General features: G+C 37.9%; 3 protein-coding genes across 4 annotated transcripts in view; all 3 read right to left on the minus strand.

Moving 5' to 3' along the window:
* Positions 1–490, minus strand: part of pdgfra (platelet-derived growth factor receptor, alpha polypeptide) — a 34,098-nt gene extending 33,608 nt beyond the window's left edge. For both annotated transcript variants that reach the window (XM_051645333.1, XM_051645332.1), the window contains exon 1: positions 303–490. The gene's annotated coding sequence lies outside the window, so the exon portion shown is untranslated. The remainder of the gene's footprint in view (positions 1–302) is intronic.
* Positions 491–7,769: 7,279 nt separating this feature from the next.
* LOC127409946 (pancreas/duodenum homeobox protein 1-like) lies at positions 7,770–8,573 on the minus strand. Its single transcript, XM_051644938.1, has 2 exons — positions 8,222–8,573; positions 7,770–8,047 (listed from the first exon to the last, which is right to left on the minus strand). The coding sequence occupies exons 1-2, from the start codon at positions 8,571–8,573 to the stop codon at positions 7,770–7,772; spliced, it is 630 nt and encodes a 209-aa protein (XP_051500898.1).
* A 5,370-nt stretch (positions 8,574–13,943) lies between these two features.
* Positions 13,944–15,508, minus strand: gsx2 (GS homeobox 2). The gene is made up of 2 exons (XM_051645159.1): positions 15,057–15,508; positions 13,944–14,769 (listed from the first exon to the last, which is right to left on the minus strand). Exons 1-2 carry the CDS (start codon positions 15,442–15,444, stop codon positions 14,429–14,431), a joined length of 729 nt encoding a protein of 242 aa, XP_051501119.1. The 5' UTR covers positions 15,445–15,508; the 3' UTR covers positions 13,944–14,428.
* Positions 15,509–18,524: the final 3,016 nt, after the last annotated feature.

Genomic DNA, 18,524 nt, shown 5'->3' on the forward strand with positions numbered 1-18,524 from the left:
AAAAGGAATGGCTTTGAATGTTAAAATCCAGTTTTTTTGTGTGTGCGTGTTTTTGTTTTTTCTTTTTACTGATCGTTTCAGAAATAATAAGGCTGCCTGCTACAACTAGCCTAATTAATTTAATAACGCATCTGCTCAAAATTAAATAAAAGACCATCTTAAATTAGTCCATTCCTGAAAAAGTGCAGTAATTGCCTATACTTAAAGGTTTAAATGTTTCAGAACGTCTGTAGGAAACTTTGCACGAAAGAAATACAAAGGAAACTAATTATCCTAACTAAACCAATTTAAACATACAATACCTTTTCTTAATCCTTTTGGTTGTTCTCCTTAATGAAAGAATAGGTTAAATCAGTGGCAAAGCTCTTGTAAAATACTCTAATCAGCCCAAGGGTCCTCAAAGCAGTAGTAATCCTCTCCCTTGTGCTGTGCTCCTCCGTCCCGCACTACGGCCGCTCACACAAATGCGCCTCTGCAACACTGACCTGTAATTGATTCAATGTTACAGTCCATCCTTCCCAGAGAACTAATCATCTGGCTCAAAGTAAATAACTCTCAGGAAACGGCCCCTCCTCTCCCTCTGCCCCAGGCGTCCTTTCAAAATAAGAGTCAAACTGCAATTTCAAAAAGGAGTCAGATTTCTCCGTGCTCTGCAGTTCGGAAGGAGGTGCATGAAAAGAGGTTTAGTTGGGAAGAAAAGGACCATATGTTTTTGTAAGTGTAAAAGGGCCGCTTTTTGAATAAAGGGATATTTTTGCTGGGACAGTGAAGTCAAGTGACCCATTTAAAGTGTTTTGATAGAGGCTTTATGTAGTCCAAGCATGAAATAAAAAATAAATAAATAAATAAATAAATTGGGAATGGACAGATTACATTCAGTAACTCGATTAACATTGCCATTGCGCTCTCATCATGTCCAGCTTTTACATGATAGCACTTCGGGATTTAACTTTAAATGTCGGCCTTATTGTTTCAGCTATTTGACCTATTCATTTATGCTCATTTCTGGAATTACAAGAATTTCTGCAACATTTAAATTGTCGGTGTTTGTCCTGCAATTTCTGATGTTAGATCAAGTATAGGGCTCTAAATATAAAATGATTAATGCCTGAGTCTTTCAGATAAGTAAGCTGCAGTCTGACTGTGAAGCGGTCCATTTAGCAGAGAGAATGGCAAAATAGGGGCCCGTCCAACGCATGTAGTGACGTTTGCAGGGGGCGCTCTAACATAAGGAACAAATTCATTTCAGTGCGCGTCTCTCAACTGTTTTTTTTTTTTTTTTTTTTTTTTTTTTAACATATAAATAACATTTAAGACATAAGGACTCATTTAATATGAGCATCATATGGAGTTGTGCGATCATTTGCACTGTCTGCAGTTGATTTCTGAAAGATGTGTAGCTACATTTTCACTGAATGAAAATGTTTGCCCATCAGCCTTTCTCAAAGAAATCCCAGCCTGCAGATAATGGCTCATTATGAATTACACAACGTGTCCCTGCACACGGCGTTTCGCAGCTCTTTGCGCAGATGACTGACCCGGTATGTGGTGAGTGAAGCCCCGGGGCAGGCTTGGCCCCCCTCTAGCCCTCTCCGTATTTTCTGCAGCCGGTTCAGAGGAACGTCACACTCGCAGGGAAACACACATCTCCAGTCGCTCGGTACAATTATTTCCACATGTTTGTGCCGCCAGGGCGCTCAAAAGAACAGAGTCCCTTGTTCTTGAAACAAAGGACTCTAATCTCTGAGACTAAAATTGGTCGAAGCCTTCAGAAATAGCATGCCTTGATCGGTGCTTTAGCTTGGAACAATTTAAAAGCATTTAAGTGAGCAAACAAATGTCTCAATACGCGCAATTATGCAGCTCTAATTCGACTGGAAGTTCTTTTTTCTTAAGATTTCTACGCTATGTGACTTTTAAGGTATTTCACAGGCATATAGACATATCCACAGTTTGTTAATTATTCAGAATAACTGCATATGACTGCCTCAAAGTTTAATGTATAACTGTAGGGTGCTTTTTTAAAATGGTGAATTGTATTAATAATCCATCATTAACAAATCGATCGACAAACTTTTGTTCGTTCTCAATAATAATTCAGAAGACGAGTTGGTGAAGGTGACTGTTTTTATTCCATATTATTTCACTTAAAGACGATTGTTCAGAATTTCTCATTTAAATTGAGGAGAATGTCCGATATGGGACGAGTGCGTGAGCATGAGCAATAATCTTTGTGTCAGTGATGGGACATCAGCACTTCAGACTACCCCCTCTCTCAGTGTTTGACGCCAAGAGGAAGCATTCAAAGATACAACCACATGGTGGCGTATTTGTCCATCGGTGCAGTAGATATACATCAGTCTTTCCTTTCAACTCTAGTTTATTCAGTATGCGAGAGAAAGATAATTTAGGCTCCCCTAGGAGTGATAAAAATGGACTCAAAGTATAAACCACATTAGAACAAATTAATTTAACTTTATTAACATGAATTGCTGCTTATAAAGTGTGTAATAACAACAATGATTTGAGGTTTGACATTTTGACATTGGGCGTTGTGTGTGTGTGTGTGTATGGTGTATGTGTGTGTACACTGTAAAAGTAACCTTGCATTGTTACCCTAAGGAGCTATTTCTACCTGATCTGAGTTTAACACCTTACCCTACCCTGAGCATAAACATAACCATGATATTAATGTTAAAAGGCCTGAGTAGTAATACTGAATTTTGCGACACTTCTGGGTTCCAAACGTGTGTTATTGAAGGGTACAACAGGGCTAAAGGCACACCTTAAGGAAAATTTTATTTTTTCTGGTCACTAAGTGTATCAAGATTGAACAAATAAATGTAACTTTATGGAATAAGGATGGAGCAACATAAATTGTTTGAAAAGAAAAATAATAAGGTTGTATTGATTAAAATTATTCTAATAATTTTTTTAAAAGGCCCCCACACTTGGGGTAAAAGGAAGGTATTGGCGATATTGTGTAGATATAGGGACAATTGTTATAGTGCAAATTTGTCAACTTAGGCAAATAGTTTTGAGAGAGCAAGATGCTTTTTTTGGTAACCAATTAAGATAATGCTTATTCAGAATAACTAGAAAAGGGTGCACCATTTCCTGATAATTTTAATCACATTTGGCATTTCATAACATCACAAGTACTCTATAAACAAAATAATCTCCATTGTGATTGGATCAGTCAATGCGAGCCCAATTTGAATATTTTTTATAACAAATCTCTCCCACACTTAAGAATAAATACGGGGGCTTTTTACCCCAAATACTGTCATTTTACTTATTGGACAGTTATTAAAAAAGAACTGATTTAATCACCTCAAACAAAACTGAAAATAACAAATAAGTATTTTGTCTCAAAATAAATGTGATAACACTGTGTAACAAATGTTTTTTTTTTTGGTTGCTGGTTAGTAAGTGTTATTTCCTAATTGCTTATGCCTCAGAAGTATAGAAAATGGCTATTATTCCCCACAAACTTTGCTTTTGTGACCAGGAAATTGAAATTTTGAAATTTACCTATTTTCCAGAACATTCCAAATAGATTCAGTGCTGAGTAAAATTGGAGTAACTTCTAGAACTTTCTAGAATTTTCCAGTAATATAAATAGTGTATAAATACAGGGGCCTTAAGCCCACCAGTTCAGTTTAGTTCTAGCTGCCTAAGTGGATACATATCTGCATTTTTCTGAGATGGCATCAAGAGGCTGCAAGCATCCGGCAGATGCATTTTGCTATGTCTGCGGCCAATTTATCAAGATAAGAGGGAAAAAGTACTCCGTGGAAGCATCTGCTAAGATGTGTGAGGCCTACAAGGCATATTTCGGCATGCCTGTCGGGGATCAAGACAAACCCTGGGCACCTCATTTCACCTGCGAGCACTGCAAAAAAACTCACGGACAATTGTTGCTTGGAATTTTATGTTATAAAATGTGTTAATTTTACAATAGTAAAAGTTTTTAATTTTAAAATATTTTACAATTTTCAATGTTATTGAAAAATTATATCATATATGAAAAATGTTGTGAGAATCTCTTACACATTAGTCATGGGTGAAATAAATGTATTTTTGTAGGATGGTACAGAGAGGAAAAAAGAGCCATGAAGTTCGCTATCCCAAGGTTTTGCAAGAACCCACTGACCACTCAGCAACTGCTACTTCTGCATGGCGAACCCTTTCAGATGTCGGACTGGCAAGAATGCACCTGCTATCACGTATCCGGACCTTCCTTCATCTATCGCCCGGTGCCACACTGCCATAAGCTCCCTGTACCCACTCCTCCGGAGAGAGAGCAGCCGTCTTTAGAAGAGAGCAGCAAGTCAGAGAGCAAGGAAGACGTTGTAGATCCAGATGACAATTTCAGATGTGGAGCTGAGGAGAGAAACCCATACTACTCCAACCAAAAAGACCTCAACAACTTGATTAGATTAGAGATCTTGGTCTCACCAAGTCCAGTGCCGAGCTTTTGACGTCTGAGCTCAAGCAGTGGAACTTGTTGGATGAAAGTGTGCAAGTCGCAGATCAGTGGAAGCGTCACCAACCTTTCTCCAGCTTCTTCACCCGTCAAGATGGGCTCTGCTTCTGCCACAGTGTAACCAGTCTGTTCGAGGCAATCGGAATCGCCTGTAACCAGAATGAGTGGCGCCTCTTCATTGACAGCTCATCCAGGAGCCTCAAAGCCATGCTGCTCCATAATAGTAACAAGTACCCATCTCTTCCCCTGGCTCACTCTGTGCACCTTAAAGAGGATTACAACAGCATCAAGACTTTGCTGGTTGCCTTGAAGTATAATGAGTACATTTGGGGGCTGATTCGTGAAAGTGATTTACAGTATAATCGTAAATCTCGAAAAACTACTCACTTCTAAATCTTTTGTAGTCATTTTTGTATTACTTTATTTATGTTAATTTGGATTCATATGTTGTTTTTTTCTGAAATTTTGTGAACAAAAAGACACAAATTCACCCGTTTTCTCATTTCAAAATATCACTGTCCTGGTCACAAAAGCAAAGTTTGTGGGGAATAATAGCCATTTTCTATACTTTTGAAGCATAAGCAATTAGGAAATAACACTTACTACCCAGGAACAAAAATTGTGTTACATAGTGTAATGCCACATTGTAGTATTGTGACGAATTCTCGTGTCTATGTTGGATCTAACCCTTAAAATGAGTTTTGTTGGTGTAACCTAATGCATTAAGTTTGATTCAGTGATTTTAGATAATATTTTTTGACATAAATGAGACCAGTTAATTTAGATGTTACCACATGAAGCACATTTTTGTTAGGTTAACAGAAATGTAAGTGACAGAGTTAGAGAGAGAGAGAGAGAGAGAGAGAGAGAGAGAGAGAGAGAGAGAGAGAGAGAGAGAGAGAGAGAGAGAGAGATTACATTTGGTGGAAGTTTGTGGCTATTCCTTTGGCACAGCATATGTGATGCTGGCCTACTTGCCATTTAAAAGTCTGATGGTTTCCTGGTGTGGACATTAACTTTTAATCACAGTTAATTGGAACACTCAACAAACATGATTCTCTCATGAATTACTTAACAAGCTCATTAATTTGACAGGACATCTTAGTGCATGTGTGAAGTGGTCCAATATGTCAAGCAACTAGTGCCTTTCATAGGTCCATATCACCAACTAGAATCACATACATAAAGAGTTCACCAGATAGGACTGAGTACACATTAATACAATAATATGAGATGTAAACATACAGTCCATTTTATCACAGTATATGAACCATAATATAATCATGAACACATCATCAACACATATCTGACACAAATAAATGGCGATCTGAAAAACATCAAGCAACAAATGCCGTTCATAAATCAATATCACCACCTACAGTCAAGTGAAACAATTAATCAATAGCAAAGTGAAATACAAAATAACACTAAATTCAAACACTAAAATAATTATTTTAATTTCATTTCCATTATTCTTTTACAGTAGGCCTGAACTTAAATAACTTGCCAACCCTATTGGTAGCCTTTACAGTCGCAGGGTAATTGGAAAATTGCTACATAGGTGTTAGTGTGGTTGATTGACTCATCCCAAAGGTAAACAAGTGAAACATCTGAAGTAAATTTAAACTAGGGGTCCAATAACAAAACATATAAAACATCAGAAATGACCTACTGTGAAAAATGTGAAAGAAAATGGGCTCTGCTGTAAACATTTTAGCAAATTATAGATTTCAGTAGAGGCTCCGTACAAATACCATCACATATACAGTAAAGCCTATATAGCCCTACTGCTCGAATACTTCTAAATAACATTAGAACATTTCAGAAGCTACAGTAAAAACCCCTCACTATTTGTTTATGTGAATTGGTTAAAAACAGATACGGTGAGCAGTAGCTAGTAGTGTTAAGTAATCAGGCATACTCTAATAATGGTCAGTTTTCGAGACTACTGAGGACATTGACGCGCTCTTTTCACAACACGCGCTGTCCAGCGTGCTGAAGCTCGTGGTCGCAAGGACTGTGTGGACAGTGGAACCCGCTGTCATCCCATACTGAAGGTTTCAAAGTTTTCATATAAGCAATATATTTATGGGAGAGGGTGGAGGCGGGTCTGCTCTGTGCGCATAGGAAAAACAAAATACTAAATAAAGGCTGCCCTTGGATCCAAACTAGAACTGCGTCAGCAAATGCGCTCAGACCGGGGCGTCTTAAAACACAAACACACACAACACACACACACACACACACACACACACACACACACACACACACACACACACACACACACACACTGGGGACACGGTTCGTAAACTGAGGGGCCCAAATACTATCCTTTCACTTCAGACAGTTATTAAAAAAAACTTTTGATTTAATCACCTCGAACAATACTGAAAATAACAGATAAATATTTTGCCTCAAAATAAATGTGATAATGTCAGGGATTTTCATTGGCTAGCCTACATAAAGTGGCAAGATTTATAACAATGATTAAATATTAGATCAAATCAAACTTTGGACATTGCATCCAATGATCTCATGGATCAGGAATATTTTGCAGTGCATAGTGATAAACAGGTGTTTAGGGAACTACTGTGGTAGGTTTTGTTGCTATTTAATTTTTTGGTAGAGAATAAAGTCAAAAGTTCCTTTTTATGCATAAATCGTTTGTTTTTGAATGAATGAAGTCGTACGTTTTTGCAGGAGTCGTACGAATCGGTATGAATTCGCCACCACCTAGTATTGTGACGAATTCTCATAACACTATGTTGGATCTTACCCTAAAATCCCATGTGCATGCAAAATGATCATAAACATATTTGATCAAAAATTACATTACAAGATATAATACATAGAAACACAAACACCATGAATTCCCTAAACTACAAATGTTACTTCACATATTAGCTGTTTTAAATATTCTTGGTTTCTGCTGTATGTGTAATAGATTTAGACATAAAATTAAACGGCTGTGTATTGATATATAAACAAAATAATCTTCATGACACAGATATCAACATAATAATTTTGAAGTAGACATAAGATAAAAATCATAATGGAATGCACTGACCTTTTGATTCAGAACATTGTCAGGTCTACAGGGCATTTCATATGAAATTTAGATAAGATAAATAGCCAGCTGCATATATCATCAACGGTCATTCTAATGCCAACTCAACAATTATTACTATACTGTGTGTAAAAAAAGATTTATAAAAGATTTCAAATTCTGGTTCGTGGTTCCATTCTTATCACAGTTTGTAGTTATATACATTTAGGTAAGTCATGTTTTTGACGTTGAACCGGCGTTGTGGTCTTTTTCTTGATTTTCCAACACTCTGTGTTTCTTTGACACATCCTTTTTCCACTTCATTCGCCGGTTCTGGAACCAGATTTTAATATGCCGTTCCGTCAGGTTAAGTATCGTGGCCAGTTCATACCTTCGGATCCTGGAAATGTACTTGTTTAACAGAAACTCCTTCTCCAGTTCCAGAAGCTGAGCCCTGCTGTACGCGGTCCGGTTCCTCTTGTGACCTTCTGAGTCCTTGCAGAAGTAGTTTCCTAAAATGTATGTGTTGGAAGAATAGTGAAGTGTTTCTGCATTCGTTCCGATTATTTCTCACAGGCCCCAGCCCCACTAATTAATTTAAAACAATCAGCAGAGGAAACAAAGGGAGATTTTATTTATTTACACTCCAAATAATTACATAGAATTCAGTTTAGGAAATCACACACCTTTAGACAGTGGTTGAGATCTTGAAACTCTCATCCATGGAAAGGCCTGTTCCCAAGGTTCCTCAACACCACGGCCCGGCTCATTGGTCAAACGGCAGTCGTCGATGCGTAGGTCTTTACCCGGGATATAGCTTGTTGAATGCCAATGTCCAGTGAACGTGTGTTGACACGTCGACAGCTCATAGGGTACGTCGACTCCTCTCTCACGGTTGTCTAGTGAAGCGTTTGGCGGTCCATAATACGTCCCCTGCTCTGTGCTTCGTAAATACCAATACGCAGGTGGGTTCGGATCATAGATGTCTTGTGTCTGAGATTCGACGTTTTCGTTGTATAACATATCAAGAGAATCCATCTTGGACTTGACTCTACACCTGTCCGAATACCCAAGCGATCTTCACACAGTCTTCTAAAGTGTGCGTGCACGTAAACATGCCTTTAAGGGCCGCAACCTCAGGTGTTTTCCTGGTGCCAGTCACGTGGATGTTACAGTATGGATAAAAAGTCCATTATTCATAATGCCAACTTTCTTATTGACTCAACAGAGCAAGGTGATGGCCTCGTCTGTCTGCCCATTGTAAACTCTGTTCATCTAGAAGTTTTGCAGTGAAGACAGCAGCTCGTTTATATCTCGAATGTTTGGTTCAGTGTCACACTTTGTTCAATGCAAGATGACACGGGTACAGGAACACCTCACCCGCATATTCTAATCAGTACTATGGCTGACAGGGACAGATTGATTGAGGGTGTTAATATATAAAGCTGTCAATCAAAATGACGTTGGTGGAGAGAGTATACAACTACGTGAAGTTAAAATATCAACTGCTCGTTTTCAAGATATACGCTACACTGTGGTTTATGGGCCACTTATTAATGATTACAGATATCAGTCTCCTTCTCCTCCCCCGCATGTGACAGAGGTTAATGTTTTCGTCAGCCTATAATTCAGTTGTTTCAAGCTAAACGACTGTAAATCCTAAAGTTGTCATGAGCCTACTGGAAATATCAAGTTGTCTTAATTAAGTATTACTTGAAATGACATGTTTTGGGCTCATAACTCAAATATTTAAGTTCATTGAACTTATTTATCTTTTTTTTTTTTTTTTTTTTTTTTTTTTTTTTTTTAAATCCATAGACTTAAAAAACATATGGGAACATATGGGGGCATTTAAATAGTTGCTATTAAGAATTCATAGATGTTTTTACTCTTTTATAGTATTATATATGTTGTTTTGTTGCAAATAGTTGTTTCGTGTGATGTCACTATTAGGGTGATCTGTGGTCAAGTTGGACCCTATTAATCCTATTTCAGTTCTGCTTGCGCATGGACAAATGAAGTGCAGGTAAGTATATGCATTTCTGTGGATAATTAAATGTATTTCATGACTGACCTAGAATCAGTTGTGATCTTTATTTCAGCTGTGCTATTGTTTGATCTAAAATGGAATCAATTTAATAAAAAGTATTAACGACAGTAGAAACAACACAATTTAAATAGCAAATCTGAGTTAAGTGTCCTTTCATCAAGTTAACTCAACTTAAACTGTTAAATTCACTCTACTTGAACACCAAGTTAATCGAACTGAAATACTCAAGTTTTGGGAGATCCCATTTCTCATTGGAAATGAGGGAACGTGTTTACTCAATCAAATGAGTGCAATGAACTTATTGGGGTTTTCAGTTTGAAGCTTGAACCTGTCGTCAGTTTGACTTTAATTTATTTTAGGTCAGTTTTCAAATTTTTTTGCTGCAAAACTTAAAAAGCAGGCCTAAAATACAGACTTTGGTAATGGCTTGTTATTTGCCCTTATGACTTTGTCATGGGGTCCACATCAAACTGCGATTGGACCACTTATACGAGGCCCTGATTCCCCTGATTTCCACCTGAATAAGTTTGCCGAAGTAATGAATAATATTCTCTTCTCTCCTCTAACATTGTCTGACGGACATAATATAATCATATATTATCTCATTCAAAGCTGACCTCTTTTTAGAAAGCCACTAAGCACACTTGATAATATAGTGGGCACGCTCAGGAGTACAACAATGGGACGCATTAAAGAGGAGCTGACACGTCTCAGAAAGGGCCCATTCTAGAGAGCCTTACAAAAGCTTTTGGGACATATTGTGTGCTGACCAAGTTCCCACTAAATTAAGTCACCATGGACAGCACTGATGGGACACGTGTCTAGAATTCCCAGTTTCATCATCTTTGAAACAATCGGTTTTGGACGGGCACTCAGAGAACCCCTGCCTGTCCTCGAGCCCAAACCATGCTGAAAAGCCCTGTGAGGGTGTCACATCAACCACGTTTTTCAACATTGTAAATTGCAGTTAAACTATTAAAGAAGCGCTTTCCGCTAATGAAGACAAAACAGATTTGGGAGGCATTCATTGCCCGAGTGCCCCACTTCTCTCAAGGCGAAAGCAGCTGCAAGCGCTTTAAAGGGGCTACTATTAATTGCTCTTTGTCATGCGTAATTGCACATTTTGCGACAATGCGTAATCTGTGGAGAGCTGATTTGTACTTAGTTTCTATTTAATATTTGGTTTTCGGCATCGGATTCTCTAATACATCTAGTACTCAATTGCACCACCTGTACAAGTGATAGACCAATTAAATACCATTACACAAACTAAAAGCTTGCTTTATTGTTTTACCTTGCCTCACATCACAAATAGGCTACATTATAAGATAATGCACTTTTCCTTAGCCTACAGAGCTAACTAACTAAATAATAAATAGAAGCATTTTGCAAGTTATGCCAGGCCAGCTGTAAAATTGAATTAGGTGACCTTACTTAGATTTTTTAAGCAATCTGTTTGCATACTTTTTTCTAAGTAAACATACTTAATTGACTCAAGTACATTTAACTTAATTATTTAAGTACAGTTTACTAGTTACAAGTAAACAACTCATCTGTGATTAAAATGTTGTTGTTTTTATTTAAATTGATTTACAGCACGTCTTATACAGTATATGGGAAATTATGACTGGAATCTCTGTTAGCCATATGGCACATTGGATTCTCCTCAGGACTTCTAAGGTGCACATAAATCTGCTCTTTTGTAAAGTACACTTGAGTTAAGAAGAATGTCTTACATTAAACAGACTCCAAGTTCACCAGAGGTAACACTAATCACCCTCATGGTGACTTCACAAAAATCACAACTATCAACCAGCTAAAACAAAACAACAACAATAGTCATTAGAATTAAAACTATATAACAATTTTTAATAACAGTTGTTAGTATATTTCTACATAAGTTCCCTTGTCTTGACCAAAAATACATAATTAATTCAAGCACAAGGACTTATGGGTACCCACATGGCCACAATATTGTACTTGATAATTTTGAGTTAGCAGTACTCGGAGCTTGAAAGTTTAAAGAATATTTGAGTTATGATTCCAAAATGTGACATTTCAGGTACTGTTTAATTAAGGCCACTTGTTTGTTTTTTTATTAATTACAACTTTGGGGTTTAGAGAGTAATGGTAACTTAATTAAAACTAGTAAGACTAGTAAAAAACTAAAGCTTAAGTTGTGTCTACTATTTATTTTATTTTTTTAGATAAATATTTTCATTTACAGTTGTAGAATGGCCTTTAGTTTAAGATTGTTAGTAGTAAAATGAAGATTTTGTGGTTATCATCATGAGCAAACTCCAGACTTGATATTAGTCTGATATTAGTAAAGTGACAAGTGTCCGGGGTCAGCCGTGCCATGTGTGAAAAACGGGAGTCAGTCCCGAACCGGCTGCAAACTCTTTTGTCGGGCGGTCTTTCTCTCACACACCTGCGAGGGGTAAAGTCTAATTCGATTAATAAGAAATTCAATATATATTCATTAGGTGCCTTCCCTCGATAATATATGATCGTGAAGCGAGACGTGAAAGGAGGCCATTTATTCCCCCTCTGAAAGGACCTGCGTGGGACCAAATTTTCACCTGCTTTCCCTCTCAATTAGGAATCTATCCCAAACTCTGACGGAACACGAGTTAAATTAAGCGTTCGCTAATTTCCTATCACCCCTCCTACGTAATCCCTCAATATTCAGCATGCCCCTTCAATTTGCCCCAAGTTGAAACGTTCAAATAGTGCCTAATGAAACAGTGACTAAATCGTTTTCTCGCGCGCGGAGGAACCCTGTAGACGTCTCGTGAAAGGCCTTGAGCTCGACGCCGTCGGGGGTCCGCCGGCTAAATGCGGGTTCCTGGCAGGACAATCTAACCTGTCAAAGCCTTTGGCCAGCTCTGCGTAGCTTTCTTTCCTCTGTCGCATTGAAGGAATTGCTACATAAGCAACCAACGTGGGACAAAAAAGTGCAATTAAACTTCTTTTCGGATTTACTTAACAGGGGGACAACGGTTTCTTGAAAAGACACAGAATAGGGGCCTGGAGATCAGGCGACGCATAACTGAGTAGCCTATCACCTGGCCTGTGAGATACAAATTCTCCTCTTTAAGCCTTTTGTAGCGAATATATGAGAAGAACACTGCACTCAAAAAAAAAACAAAAAAAAGATTTACACATTTCAATTTCATAACAAAATTCCGACAAATTTAACTGAGTAATCTTTAATAAAATAAAATAAAATAAAATAAATAGGATATTTTAAGTGTAGTAATTTAATCAAACATTACACAATACAATTTGATGGAATTTTGATATGAAAAATGATATACTGTTATAAAAATAGGCTAAAATAATTTTTGAGTGTGGAAAATAATTGAAGATATATCTTCTAATGCATTAGTGATAGCCTACTGTACGTACAAGGTTGAGATTGAATTAAACAGTTCTCAATGGAATTGGGGGAACTTGTTTGGCTTACTCAATCAAATGAGTGCAATGAACGCATTGGGGTTTTCACTTTGAAGTTTGAACCTGTCGTCAGTTCGACTTTAATTCAGTTTTCACACTTTGCTGCAAAACTTAAAAAGCAGGCCTAAAATACAGACTTTGGTAATGACTTGTTATTTGCCCTTATGACTTTGAACAAAATTCTCAAGGTTTTCACAATAATAAAACAACAGAAATGCCAACGTGAACTGAAATTTAGGCTGTAAATGACTAGTTATATGCGGAACGTTTAAGGAACCTTTTAACGGAGTGCTCTTGTGTCGTCTTTGAAAACTGTTCGATGTGCCAGAAGGCTTTGTGGTGTTTTATATGAAAAGAAATGTTCTTGTTGGTAAAATTCTGTTTGGCGTCTTGTTAATACACCTTTAAAATTGCTCACTTGTTAACACAAAAAATAAAAAACTTAAAATGTTGTATTCTGTCTCACAAAAAGTTCTCTATGCATATCGAATATTAATTGCGCCAATAAATTGATGATCTTGAATTCCAGTGTGTGTTACAGACATGTGATAAGGCCTATTCAGAAAGTCGCCTTAAACATGGCACACACTTTTTCTCCACTTGTCACCTCCGTATTGACAAACTTTATAATGCAACGCCCAACTCAGTCTTAATCAGGGGAAAGCTGTCAATTAAATATTCATTTCATGTGATCCACACTTTACTATATTTAAATATCTACTTACGTAAAATGCACGTAACAACTTGTATTTGATATGTAGCTTACATGAAGAATTGTGTATTGGAATGGTTTTATTTTCTGCCAATTTGAACAGGTTTATTTTAGTTCCAGTGTGTATGGTAATCAATAAGATCCAGAACGCATGTAGGTTACACATGACATTTTATTTATTTTTAAATAAATACAAATATACACATTTTATTTAATATGCACATCAAATTCAGGTGAAAACAAACTCAGTAGTCTAGAACAGATTAACAGTCTGCATATTTACAATATATCACACAGGAAATATTTTCTCATCTCCAACACTGAATATGTCCAACAAAGGCCTACCCTTAAAAGAACAGGGGTGACAGCTTGCCAGTGGTCATTTTGAACAATTTCAACAGCATTTTTACTTCAAATAGACTGTAAATCGTTATTTCACTTAATTATCATTTTACAATCTGTCACATAATGCAGCAAGATAAGAATATTTAAACAATTGACAGGTAAGGGTCGCAGTAAAACGATTTTTTGAGAGCAAACATGGATGAATTGACAGTAAACATCCATACTTTCTGGGTAATGGAAAGATGGAAAGACATCGTCCCTTAAATTCAGTCGTTGAAATGTGCAATGTGTGGTATCAAATTTAAGTAAGTGATGTTCCTGTCGGCCCTAAACGGGCGAAGTCTCCTTCTCCTCTGTGACTGAGACAGGTGACAGGGATTCTTCGTCTTCTGAGCGCGGATAGTGTGTGTGATTTCCTGAGCATTTGCATCCTGCATGCGCACTTCGCTGCGTACCTTTGCCTTCTTTCTTGTGTTTAACGCGGCGGTTTTGGAACCATATTTTTACCTGTTTCTCTGACAAGTTTAAATACGTTGCGATTTCGATCCTGCGTAAGCGCGACAGGTACATGTTAGATGAGAATTCGCGCTCCAACTCAAGAAGCTGAGTGCTGGTGAAGGCGGTGCGCATCCGTTTGCCGTTCTGTATGTGACTGTTATCAGACGCACCTAAAGACAAAGAGAGACAAAAACTGTTTAAACAAAAAGTGTATACATTTTGCTGAAGGATTTCATTAATGCTGTTAATACACCAGTTCACTTTTGTAGTGATTAAAATATTTCTAATATGGAGATGTCAGTGTGCTGTAAACTGCTGGTCAATATGTTTATGATTTTTTTTTTTTTTTTTTTTTTTTTTTTTTGCACTGTTCATAATTGGTTTTCAGCGTCAAATAGTCAAAGTTCACGCGCCTCGTGATAAGGAGGAAAAGGTGTATGCGTGCGCACTCACTCACCTAGAGAGAGACAGTGATACCTCCGAGGGTCAGTGACGCTGTAGCTTGTGGGCGTGCAGACAGGCGCGTGTCCATGTCCCGGGTGAGCTAACGCGGTGCTCTGTTGGTGTGCTACCCTCTGACAGAAAGTCACGTCACCGGCGGAGAAGCCCTGTCCCTTCAGTAGTGGGATTCCGCCCCGGTGAGAGTGGATATGCGAGGTGACGCAGAGCGGGCAGACACAGAAAGTGCCGGTCTTCCGGGACGGGCAAACAGGTGCAGTCACGCTCATCACGCCGGGAGAGTGCATGCTGATAGGGATGAGAAAATCTTGACTCGTATGCTCGCTCAGAGCAGGGCGCACAGGATCCTTGATAATCAAAGAGTCTACGTAGAAAGACCTCGACATGATTGCTCCTGGCTACACAAGATGCTGATGCTGACCAGCAGAGATACCACACTGATGGGGTTGCGCAGTACACAGTGGTCTTAACACTGTTCTAAAGCCCACGGGAGCTGGCTTATGTTTGATAGTTCAACAAAAGAGACCCCGGAGAGGGCCGGCCTTAACGTCACCCACGTGCGCTCACGGCCTAGGGGCTTTAGTACCTCTAGTGTCCCGAGACACGTGATGCCCATGCGTGCCTCCAATCAAATCTTTGCCCATCTAGTCCGGTTTGCTCCCAGATCCGCTCCTCAACATAGGCAGGCAAACAGCTCTATTAAGTACTGGAGAGCTACTGGCAACTGAGATATCAACAGTTACGCCAAACACCTTCCTGCTATTATATACCGCAAGTCTGATAAAGATTCATATTCTTATGATATTGAAGAAAGGTATATTTCTCAAATTGCTTACGCACGTACTTCACGGCGTGGTAAACGGTCAATCTTACTTGAAATCACAATGATTATTGTATATATCATTGACTGATGCCCTTGTGTATTTATCAAGAAAATCTTTCATTATATAAACCTATAACTTTAAACTTAATAGCAACTATGTATCCTAAACATCTTAAAAGATGTGTATCCATCTATATTCCAAAAGGATTCCAAAATAAAGCTGCAAATAACTTAAACGGTTATTTGAATGCATTTAAGAACTTTCAAATATCCGCAATGGAAATCAGTGTTTACCAGTGGAGAATATAACAATTAACGGGCTATGCTTGTACGATGTGACTGCAGTTAACTTACTTATTTTTTTTATTTTTTTTATTTTATTTTTTTTTGCCAAGTAGGCCGATTGTTTGTAAAAAAAAAAAAAAAAAAAAAAAAAAAAAATAATAATAATAATAATAATAATAATAATAATAATAATAAAAACTTTTTCATTTAGACAAAAAGTGAAACTGAAACTTTGTGTAAAATCGAATAAACTCATCTTGGTTCACTTGGGTCTATGTGGACAACATCTAACGGCCGGGAATTAAAGATTTATGAATCTCAGTGGAGCCAGGGCGCTTGCAATTTGATAGCGATTAGGATTCAATTAGAAAGTGTTTATTGTGGAGGTCTTGGAGTGAATAAACAGCCAGCTATTTCAGAAATGCGTTAATCCCTCATCTTGTGACAATAATAAGCGGGTTTGATCTCTCGGCGGGTCAGCAGCGGGTTGAGCTTCCGCTTTCATCTGTGCGCGAATACCTTCAGACCTCAAGACACAGCGCGTGGAGGCCAGTGGCGCGGGCGAGGTCAAGTCTCCCCAGAACGGTAGGTATGGCATCGGACCCTATTTTACCCTCTACCCAGACTTAACCTCGTCAAAGCTTGTCTACAGACCTCAGTGAAAGTAATGCTGTCAGTCTGAAAGAACCATACGGCCTGTGCATGTAGGCTGCAATTATCTCTGCTCACATTCATTTACAGACCCGACACCTGAGCTTATGAATAACATGCAACAGTAAAACGAGCCCTCATTCGGTGCGGCTTTTATGGATGTATGATAGAACTGAAAGTACTAATGATGATTGAGGGCAAAGGTCAAGCGCCGTAATGACGATTTCATATCAGCAGTTAGTGCTAATGCCACTGTGTGCTTTGCTTTCAATATCATTTAATTGCTAAAATCAGCGGCATGTCTTATTTCTAAACGAGGTAAAATATGACTTTAAATTGGGCTGAATAGAGAGGCGAAAAAAACAAACACATCTGTCATCCTGGCTGTAATTGTTGTAATGGAGGAAACGCGGCGAATGAGGCATGATAAAGAGAGAGAGAGAGAGAGAGAGAGAGAGAGAGAGAGAGAGAGAGAGAGAGACCGACCATGCAGAGTGATTCGAGGCGCGCGCCCGCATCATACCGTCCAGTCTTCAATATTAGGCCTATTTTTTCCCCATAATTCTTCACTATAAAAATTTCATTGTCTATTAAGTAATGCCACAAATGAGAGTCTTTATGAGTCTGTAATTAGCTCTAATTGCCACGACTAGCCGGGCCACGTGGAAGGATTTAGGATTTAAGCCGTCGGGTACTTGCACAGAGTGTTACCTACCTATTACTTTCATAATTCAACGGGAAAATTAGCCCATTTAAGAAGAGAGAGAGAGAGAGAAAAAAAAAAAAAATCCTTTGATTAATTTCCTTCTGCTCTAGGTGACAGGAATACATCTCCTAACAACTGTGTTTCAAAGTGCCTGTTTCTAAGATAAACTGTAGTAGTAATGATGTAATGCCAATTTTGCACCTATAATGCCAGTAGGCCTATTTGTATTTTTAACCTGCATTCTTTTTCTATTCTTTGTTATACTTTTGTATAGTTGGGCCTAAATTAAGTCTGGGGTTCTGACTTTTAAATTCAAGCTCTAATTACAATTAGCCTACAAGAGCTGAGTAATAGAGATGGACAACTGCTTAAAGGAATATTCCGGGTTTAATAAAAGTTAAGCTCAATCGACAGCATTTGTGGCATATTATTAAATACAACAACATTTTTTTTTTGACTTGCCCCTCGTTTTCTTAAAAAAAAAAAAAAAAGCAAAAATCTGGGTTACATGGAGGCAAGCACTTACAATGGAAGTGAATAGGGCCAATCCGTAAATGTTATAATACACACCGTTTCAAAAGTATAGCCAATATGCATACTAACATGATATTAGTGTGATAAAATATCTTACCTTTTCTGTGTAAAGTTATAGCCAATTTTACAACTTCGTCGCCATGATGATGTAATTTAAACAAACCCCAAAATAACTGTAAAATGAGGATTTAAACAACTTTACTGCTCAAATAGCACATGAGTTTTATCAGAAGAATTAATGTAAGAGCTTTTATAAAATTACAAGCTTCACATTTCTGCCTTTAAACCCTCCACAAATTGGTCCATTTACTTCCACTGTAAGTGCCTCACTGTAACCTCAATATTTTCTTTCTTTTTTTTTTTTTTTAAATAAAAAGGAGGGACCAGCCAAAATAATTTTTTGTGGTAATCAATATTATGCCTCAAATGCTGTCGATTAAGCTTGTATTGAATTCTGAATATTCCTT

Source organism: Myxocyprinus asiaticus, chromosome 19 (genome assembly GCF_019703515.2).
Source record: "Myxocyprinus asiaticus isolate MX2 ecotype Aquarium Trade chromosome 19, UBuf_Myxa_2, whole genome shotgun sequence".
Classification (NCBI taxonomy): domain Eukaryota; kingdom Metazoa; phylum Chordata; class Actinopteri; order Cypriniformes; family Catostomidae; genus Myxocyprinus; species Myxocyprinus asiaticus.

Bases quoted from the DNA above. Each gene is read 5' to 3' on its own strand.
- gsx2 (XM_051645159.1), bottom strand. From the start codon at position 15,444: ATGTCGAGGTCTTTCTACGTAGACTCTTTGATTATCAAGGATCCTGTG. The intron at 14,770-15,056 runs GTGAGTGAGTGC...CTTTGTCTTTAG, and splicing joins GTATCACTGTCTCTCTCTAG to GTGCGTCTGATAACAGTCAC.
- LOC127409946 (XM_051644938.1), bottom strand. From the start codon at position 8,573: ATGGATTCTCTTGATATGTTATACAACGAAAACGTCGAATCTCAGACA. The intron at 8,048-8,221 runs GTGTGTGATTTC...CATACATTTTAG, and splicing joins ATCTCAACCACTGTCTAAAG to GAAACTACTTCTGCAAGGAC.